The sequence below is a fragment of the Eptatretus burgeri genome, chromosome 13 (assembly GCF_056783735.1).
Source record: "Eptatretus burgeri isolate ZD-2024b chromosome 13, Ebu_testis_v1, whole genome shotgun sequence".
In the NCBI taxonomy this organism is placed as follows: Eukaryota; Metazoa; Chordata; class Myxini; order Myxiniformes; family Myxinidae; genus Eptatretus; species Eptatretus burgeri.
In genome coordinates this window covers 959,088-969,087 of record NC_140973.1, presented here as the reverse complement: position 1 = coordinate 969,087, position 10,000 = coordinate 959,088, and the positions used below count along the sequence as shown (strand labels likewise).

The 10,000-nt window shown below is 45.4% G+C and overlaps 1 protein-coding gene across 2 annotated transcripts in view; it reads left to right on the top strand.

Annotated features, from left to right (window-relative positions):
- The window catches only part of LOC147013660 (uncharacterized), a 70,584-nt gene that overhangs the window by 26,703 nt on the left and 33,881 nt on the right, over positions 1–10,000 (top strand). For both annotated transcript variants that reach the window (XM_085850759.1, XM_085850758.1), the window contains exon 3: positions 5,184–5,336. In XM_085850759.1, the coding sequence (XP_085706885.1) occupies positions 5,184–5,336 (153 nt within the window). The remainder of the gene's footprint in view (positions 1–5,183; positions 5,337–10,000) is intronic.

Genomic DNA, 10,000 nt, shown 5'->3' with positions numbered 1-10,000 from the left:
TGGAGGAGTGGGCCAAAATCCCTGCTGCAGTCTGTGCAAACCTGGTTAAAAACTATAGGAAATGTCTGATCTCTGTAATTGCAAACAAAGGTTTCTGTACCAAATATTAAGTTCTGTTTTTCTGATGTATCAAATACTAATTTCATGCAATAAAATGCAAATTAATTATTTAAAAATCATACAATGTGATTTTCAGGATTTTTGTTTTAGATTCCGTCTTTCACAGTTGAAGTGTACCTATGATAAAAATTACAGACCTCTACATGCTTTTTAAGTGGGAAAACCTGCAAAATCGGCAGTGTATCAAATACTTCTTCTCCTCACTGTATATATATATATATATATATATATATATATATATATATATATATATATATATATATATATATATATATATATATATATATATATATATATATATATATATATATATATATATATATATATATATATATATATATATATATATATATATATATATATATATATATATATGTATATGTATATACACACACACACACACACACATTAGGGTGCTTCAAAAAATAGAATGTTGCCCCACAAGCTTAAAATTATTCTAATGTGATCCAATAACGCGCATAATTTTTTTTAGCTTGATCGGAGGTGATTTAGAGGTCACTGCATACGACGACTTTTAGTCTCATGACTTGAATAAATTAGGGTATGGTCAGGTACGATTACGGGTACTTCTGGATGTCCGAGGTGGAAATGGAGTGCATTTTCAAACTCTATGGGGTCAATTTACTCTAAGAAATGACTGCACCGACATTGATTCGCATCTCACCATACCCGAATTTCATATAATAATAACTAAATAAATAACTAACATATTTTTCGTGAATCATTGAATTTAAAACACTGGATGTTGGGCCGGCTCGAAATAAGTTCAGGTGGGATTGGAGACAGCAATAGAGGCGGAGATGATAGTGGTATTTGGTAAATGAGACAAAATATTCTAATAGTTTGTAATTCCATTGATTGAAAAATTAGGGTATGGTGAGATGCGAATCTGTACACTTCTGAACTTCCGAGGTGAAAATGGACTGTATTTTCGAACTCAGTGGGTTCGATTTACTCTAAGAAATGTTTAGACTGACAACAAATTAATTATTGATTAGAAAATATCGAAATGAGTAGGATTAGTGACAACTCCAGTAATGATAAATCTTGTTTTAGGTCATATTTTCAAAATGGTAGTGAATTCAATGTCAGTGCAGTCATTTCTTAGAGTAAATCGACCCCATAGAGTTCGAAAATGCACTCCATTTCCACCTCGGACATCGAGAAGTACCCGTAATCGTATCTGACCATACCCTAATGGCCGAATTTAACCAACTCATGAAACTATAGTCGTCATATGGAGCGACCTCTAAATCACCTCCGATCAACTTAAAATTTTGTATGTGCATTATTGAATCATAGTGGAATAACATAAGGCTTGTGGAGACAACATCTGAATTTTAAAATTTTTTGCTGTTTTTGGACCACCCTTATATATATATATATATATATATATATATATATATATATATATATATATATATATATATATATATATATATATATATATATATATATATGTATATATATATATGAATATAATATATAGGATGGCTGATGAAGGTGATGTTGACTGACGACTTCCAACCAGATGTAAGATTATGTCGGGCAAATTATAGAGTGAATTGAGTGTTTGTGAAGTACAACACACCGTGTTTCCGATTAAAATCCGTCATCAGAGTGATGGGTAAAAATGCTTCTTATACTATGTTATCTCTTTACGAGAAGGTACCCACGGAAATTGCACGTAATGTAAAATCTAACTTCAACAATATTATCCAAAGAACACAAATACCATGGGAATTTAATATTGTCTTCTTGTGTGTTCTCTTAATATTGTTGCGAATTTGCGCCCGCCGGCGTGCGGACGGCCACGTAACTCCATTCGCGGCACGTCGCCCACCGGACGGACAATTCTGTCGTGACCCTCTCGGACCAACGCCGGGAGCTAGTCACGGGTGGGCCTTTTGACCTCACCACAATCGTGCCAATCGTCCACCCGCGTAGGATAGGGTTGTTAGCCAAGCTCGACCTACCTAAGTACCCACGCGGATGGTAAACCGGGTGATCGTACCTCGCCACAGGTCGACTCCGGACACGAGCCGCTTGGGCGGCCCGTTCCGTACTATCGGGATAAACGAGCGGTGTTATCGTCAACCTGGACGGTTCAGATTAATTACCGGGATGTTGCACCCACTACGAACCCCTTACATGAAGCAAGATGGAGGGTCAATAAAGAAAAGACGAAGCGAAACGGGCACAGTTCAACAAGCAAGCATTTTATTTCCCGGCACACGGAAAGCATGAAAATACAGCCATACAGAATCAAAATGCACATAAAGCAGATGTAAGAGCTAAAACCGACAACGCGCACACACGGCAAAACATACAGTTTTACTTCACAGACGGCGCCAACACACATTTTCACAAAAGCAAAGGAAAGAAGCCACCCTCACAGACAAGGAGGCAGACAGGCCCGTAGGCCAAATGTGGACGTGACCTGGAGGAGCGGCCAGGTCCGCGAGACCGGGGAGGTCTTACCCACGTCCTTGTGACGCGTTGGCGGGCAAGCCGCAAATGTGGCCGCGCCGCTGTGCCCCGACTCCGTGCCCCTTGGCGGGTTTCGTTGGCACGACGTTTGGGGTGGGGTGGGAACGGGGACCCCTTTTGCACTATCTCAGCGCGGGGGAAAGGGGGGAATTGTTGATTCCCTGAGGGAGGGGAATGGCTGGCTGGCTTGGGTCCCGCTACGAGACAAGCGATCCCCCACACCGCAACCTCGTCGCCGACTGCCGTCCTTCTTGCCTCGGACCCGAGCTCCCTTGCTTGCAGTTCCACCGCGTGCACTCGACTCCACTCCGCCAACGCACGCTCCTTGTCCCCCAGGAGCAACCTCTCGACGACACTCCGGTCAGCCATTGGTCGGGCAAAAATGGGCGTGAACCTCTCCTGATCCTAAAATTTTCATATACGGACTTCACATACACACGTTTGGAGGCGGGGCCAAGCCGCCCCGCACTCGCCAATTGGACGGAGGAGAAGTGGGCGTGAAGCGTTTCTGATCCGAATTTCCCCTTGGAAAGGCTATCATTCGCGCTCGCGGCTCGGTGCATTCGGCACCAATTGCCGAACGGGCCCAAGACAGCCCGACGTTCAGTGTTCACAGGTGGTGCGGGAATGGCCGTGGAAGCGATGATGTGGGATGAATTGGTGGAGGGTCTTCTGTGGTGAATGTTGGCGTTGTGGTTGTTGTCTGCGGGTTGGAGCGTGGTTGTAGTTGGTGACTGGCTGGCGTGGTGGTTAAGGTGGTTGTTGTGTGATGGCGGTTGAGACGTGGTTGGTTCAAAATAACGACAGAAAATAAAAAATGGCTAACTCAAAGCGTCGCAGCCCGGATGAATCACATAAATTCCCTCTTTACAACGGGTTTGGGCTAACTACACATGTACCTATGAAGATATTTCACCTGCGGGCCTTTTATGGTGAATGTGAATTTCCACAGCCGTAACAATATGTTGCTTGATTGAATTACCACCATCCACAACCCCCCCCCCCAAGTCCTCAACCCACCCCCCTCCCCACCACAGCCCGAGTCCTCGACCAACCCCTCCCCGCAGCCCGAGTCCTCGACCAACCTCTCCCCGCAGCCCGAGTCCTCTACCAACCCCTCCCCGCAGCCCGGGTCCTCGACCAACCCTCCCCACAGCCCGGGTCCTCGACCAACCCCTCGCCGCAGCCCGGGTCCTCGACCAACCCCTCCCCGCAGCCCGGGTCCTCGACCAACCCCTCCCCGCAGCCCGGGTCCTCGATCAACCCCTCCCTGCAGCCTGGGTCCTCGACCAACCCCTCCCCGCAGCCCGGGTCCTCGACCAACCCCTCCCCGCAGCCCGGGTCCTCGACCAACCCCTCCCCATGGGGAATACTTGCTATGTGCCAAGTTTCAATTTTTCCTTGGAGTAGTTTCAGAGATACAGAAGTCAAACATTTCTACTTTTTTCCAACATGGCTGCCACACCACATGACCTATGATGTCGTATTTATCATTAAAGCATTCTACATGAGTAGTCACACCTCTGGTGAAAATGTGTTCATCCGAGAAGCGTTCCAGAGATAAAGGAAAAACAAAATGCAGACACGTACCTACATACGCATGACTGATCATTTTACCCCGCTTTTCACTTCCCGAGCGTGGGCTAAATAATTAATTATCGATTTATTGATTACGTATTTATTTTATTTCTCATCCTGGCAATATCTCAGGCACCTTTTGAGCTAGGAAACTGATATTTGGACATGACAGTGACCAAGTGATTTTGCTATCAGGGTTTTTTTTGATTTCTTGATTAATTATTTCATTGATTTTTCATTTTCAAAAAGTTACAGATTTGGAGGAAACAGTGGTGGTTGAGGTATGCTATTAGCCAATTGTTCAATAAATTAATTATTTTATCATTGTTATTTATTTATTTTAATTACCAATTAATCCATCAATTATTGTACACCGCTCCCTCCCAATTCCGTCTCCATTTGCTGTACGTTGGCATCGCCTGAGGATATATTATTTATTTATTTGGCATGGGTGTGGTGTGCTTTGAATATGTACCTGTACTTTTTCCTCACTTTTCCAGTCGAAGGAACCACCTTCCAGAGGATGTTCTTTCTCACTCTTCCCTCCAAGACTTTAAGCATACATTGCACCACCACCTTGTGTCATCCCTAATTCGACCTATTGGCCTTTCCTAACCCAACCCTCTTGCTTGCTGATTTTAGTGTTTCCTTCTCTTCCTCTCATTTCCTTTCCGTCTCTCTGTCTCTCTCTCTCCCTCCCCCCATCTTTTTGTCTCTCTTCTCTTCTCTTCTCTTCTCTTCTCTTCTCTTCTCTTCTCTTCTCTTCTCTCTCTCTCTCGTTTTGAGTGGCATTTTGAAGAAACTAATGAAGTATATTCCATGAAAAACACTCGAAAGTGGATAATATAAAGTTCCCTCTTTTTTTCTGTGATCACACCCTCCTTTGTATCCAGTGATCGTGATGTCACACATTGTGACTTGATGTCAACACTCCCCCCACCCCAATGATAACGTGTCACCGTGTGCTGGTGCAGACTGTGATAAGGCCTTCTCTACGGCGAGCTCACTGAGCCGGCATGCGCGCTCTCACGAGCGTGAACCGGAAGTCTTCTGCTGCTCCGTACCTGGCTGTGGGAAGGTTTATGACAGGGCGTGTCGATTGACCGTGCACTTACGAAGCCATACCGGTGAGTTCGAGTGATTGTAATTTGGTAAAATGAATTTTTGGCAAAGAGTGGGATTTTACAATTATTTAATGGCTAAATGTTGAAAAAAAAATTGAAATCAAGAATCTTGCATTATCATGAACGGTACCATTTATTTTGTACGTAAGCATTCAAATCTGAACACTGATTGTAACCAAATTGCTAATACCAAACTCTGTAAGACCTTTCGCTTTTCGTCACAGCACGACTGAAGGTGCATGGTGGTTTATCACCCCGGTTTTCACGTTGTACGGTCGTTTCTTCATTTGTATTCATGGGTGAAACTCTTCCGTATGTGTACGGAAATCCGTATTTTTGTAACGACCCATGCGGAGGTTTTGGTATTTTCGTCATCAGAAAAGCATGCCATGATGATGGGGAATTGCGGTGTTATTCCGTATGCTGATTCGTTTATTCACCCATTTCATTTGGATGGGGTGCAATGCTAATGCATCATGACCATGATTATGTGAATTTCTCCCATGATATTGTTTACGAGGTATTTTTGTAGAAGTTAGCCAGGTACAAAAGCTTGCAAGCGCGTTACCGTGATCGGATGTCCACCAGGCGGGAGACCGTCTGTCTATGTCAGTAAATACGGAAATGGCGTCCAATGTTAGATTTTTTCCCCGTCGCTGTTTCCTCCGATGAACTTAACGGAAAATACTGAAGTTCCCTCTTCCATTGTACGAAGTAAACGTGTGATTCCTCTGCATCAAATACAAAACCTGATGATGTCTGCTGGACGCAATGAGTACACTGGCATGAGAGTGATTCCGGGAAACCGCTCCATCACATGAGAGTGTGTGTTTAAAGGGGTAGTGAATGCTCTGGCTCACACTGGAATGAGAGTGGTTCCTGGAAACTCCTCCATTACATGACACGTGACCACCCCCCCCCACTTATAAATACTTGTGTTAGAATTCCTGGAAAGGTACACGACATGGCCAAAAGTATGCGGACACCCCTTCTGATTAGTGGATTTGGCCATTTCAGCCACACCCATTGCTGACAACAACAAGCATTTTAAGGCCATTTTCCCTGCTAAAGCGGGGGTTAGCCTCCATTGCTGACAGGTGTATAAAGTCGAGCACACAGCCATGTAATCTCCAGAGACAAACATTGAGAGTAGAATGGTTTGTACTGAAGAGCTCAATGACTTTCAACATGGCTCCGTCAGAGGATGACACCTTTCCAACAAGTCAGTTCATCAAATTTCTGCCCTGCTAGAGCTGCCCCGATCAACTGTAAGTGCTGTTATTGTGAAGTGGAAACGATTAGGAACAACAACAGCTCAGCCGTGAAGTGGTAGGCCACACAAGCTCACGGAACGGGACCGCCGAGTGCTGAATCACGTAGCGTGGAAAAATTATCTGTTGTCGGTTGCAACATTCACTACCGAGTTCCAAACTGACTCTGGAAGCAACGTCAGCACAAGTATGGTTCGTCGAGAGCTTCATGAAATGGGTTTTCATGGCCGAGCAGCCATCACCATGTGCAATACCAGGTGTCTGCTGGAGTGGTGTAAAGCACACTACCATTGGACTATGGAGCAGTGGAAACATGGTCTCTGGAGTGATGAATCACGCTTCACCATCTTGCAGTCCGATGGACGAATCAGGGTTTGGAGGATGCTAGGAGAACGCTACCTGCCTGAATGCATAGTACCAACTGTAAAGTTTGGTGGAGGAGGGATAATGGTTTGGGACTGTTTTTCATAGTTCCGGTTCGGCCCCTTCGTTCCAGTGAAGGGAAATCTTAACACTGCAGCATACAATAACATTCTAGATGATTCTGTGATTCCAACATTGTGGCAACAGTTTGGGGATGGCCCTTTCCTGTTTCAGCATGACAATGCCGTCATGCACAAAGCGAGGTCGCTACAGAAATGGTTTATCGAGATTGCTGTGGAAGAACTTGATTGGCCTGCACAGAGCTCTGACCTCAACCCCATCGAACACCTTTGGGATGAATTGTAACGCCGACTGAGCCAGACCTAATCGCCCAACATCATTGCCAGACCTCACTAATACTCTTGTGGCAGAATGGAAGCAAATCCCCATTGCAATGTTACAACATCTAGTGGAAAGTCTTCCCAGAAGAGTGGAGGAGGCTATTCTCACAGCAAAGAATGGCCAACTCCATATTGATGCCCATAATTTTGGAATGAGATGTTGGATGAGCAGGTGTCCACGTACTTTTGACCCTGTCGTGTATATGGTGTTCAGCATTCATTTATTTTATTCAAACAAAATTTCACCCCCAGACCCTCCCAGTAATGTCATTTTGCTCGTTATTTTCCTTTTTCAAATGTTCTGCAGTTTTATGCATGTGTATGGTTCATGATGGCTGTTGAATAATAACATGTCCGGAGTTTGGGGCTACCACATGGAGCGGTTCCCCAGGCCTATCTTCCTGATCTCTGGCCCTAAGGCTGCCAACCACAGATAACGCCACGGTCCAACGGGCTGCAAATCTTACACAGCCATAGCCACTTGACTTGGACTACTGGCCCAGCAGGATTACGCTTCAAGGTTTCCGCAATACCTTTCTTTTGGCACGGCAACCAAACTAGAGGCCACGTCCCTGGTGGCCTTTTGCTGAGCGGAATAGAGAATTGCAACACTGGCTACTCACGTGAGCCAATTACTGGTGTGGAATGTGCCAGGCTAACACCGGCGGTCTATGTTAGAACAATGAAGGACCTGACCATGGCAAGCTCACTAAACTTCAATAACAAAGGACATTTATTTAAAGAAAGTGTGGGAAAAGGTATGTTTTATGTAGTCAAGACAATGGTTTTATTTACACAAGGGAGATTCGTACAGCAGGGACAGGCAAATGAATGAGGTGCGGTAAAATAAACACAGTTGGCAAAAGAAGACGGTGCAGAGCTTAGCCGGTACTAAACAATCTGACTTATGCTAACAAAACTGTCACCGTCAGGGTCATTCCGAAGAAGGATAGATAAGAGAAAGTCTAATGCGTTGACAACCTCTGTGCTCAATCTGCACAGGCTGGCGAGCCCGACGCTTTCCTGCGCTGGGGAAAGGCAAGGGAAGAGGGGACTGGGATATAGGTGTGGCGCTGTGCGGCTGGGTTATTGTTCCACCTCGTCCCGTGGCACTCCACGGCATCCTGTGGTGCTTCACCTCGAACCCACCACAAGAAAGTGCACCTGTAATCAGGTCGAAAATAACTTCAAAGAAAACCTCTGAAATATCTCCGAAAGAAATATCTTCTGAATGCCTAAACTCTGTGTTTGCTTCTAAATCTTGTGTCCCAATCCCATCGCTTTCTGCACTCACCTTACCCAGTTGTACCCAGCTGTTCTTGGACTCTGTGTCCTTTTCTTTTGACAAGGTGAAGAGCTTGCTGTCAAACCTTAACTCGAATTCTGCAACTGGTCCAGACGGCATCATCCCACATGTCCTAAAAACCTGCTCTGCTGCGTTTGCTCACCCTCTCTCTGTTCTACTCACACTATCATTTTCTCAAGATCATCTGTCATCTGCTTGGAAATCAGCAAACATTACCGCTCTGCATAAAAAAGGTGCAAAAACAGATCCCTGCAACTACAGACCAATCAGCCTTCTCTTCCTTGGCACACCTGAGCTTATAACCATTTACAAAGCTTTCATCTGCAGTCTGATGGAGTACTGCTTTCCCCTCTGGGGTGGTGCTCCTGCCTCACACCCAGCTCAACTTCACGCTGTGCAAACCAAGGCTTTTAGGATTATTGGTATCTCCTGTGATGAAGCTGAGTCTTTGGATCTCTCACTCTCTCACCGGAGGCAGGTCTGTGATCTTTCTGCCTTCTACCGTCTCCTCTCCGGCCTTATCCCCCCCCTGCTCCGTTTGTGGTTTGTCCCCCCCTATATTTATTCAGGGCGCTGAAGGTCCGCCACAAACCCCCTTCTGGTGAAACTACCAAAATATAGAATCACCGCTCACCTTCACTCTTTCATTCCTCTTTTTTCCATCCTCTGCAAGAAACTCCAACACGATCATCAAAACAGCTGTTCACCACCATATCTTGTCTTCCTCCATCCAAAATCTTGATCTTTTGTAACCCCTTTACTCCACCCCAAACCCATCTCATTCAAATTCCCTGTTTTCCTTCCTGAAATTCCCTGTGGTACCATCTTCTTTACCCTGAATACCCCACCCTATCCCTCTCCCTTTCACAGATATCCTATTATCTTTGCTCCCTACTATTTTTTGCTTCCCTCTCCCACCCCTCTTGTCTCATGCCTTGCACATGCCTTGACTTGGTATTCCAAAAAAAAAAAAAAACAATCGTGAAGAGCCTTCTCAGAGATCCTCCTGACTACTCCTGGAACGCTACTTTATATGAGTGGAGCGGAGCCCAACGTCCCTGGCAGACGTAACCATGCCACGCAGCAACTAATGTCTGCCCCTCGTGTTCTGAGCGCACTGCGTTCATCGGCCCAGACTTCGCCTATGTCCTGACATCTGCTCTGCAAAGTAGTCGGACCAGAAATGGCTCCATTGTTTGAGGTGGGCCACGGGGCCGATCTCCCAAATTAACGTGGGTGCAGCGTGCATCGCTCCCCACTGGTAGCGCAAACATCATGGAGGGTCGTGGATGGTTCCCCAGCAGTGAGATCGTTGCCGCCGACAGA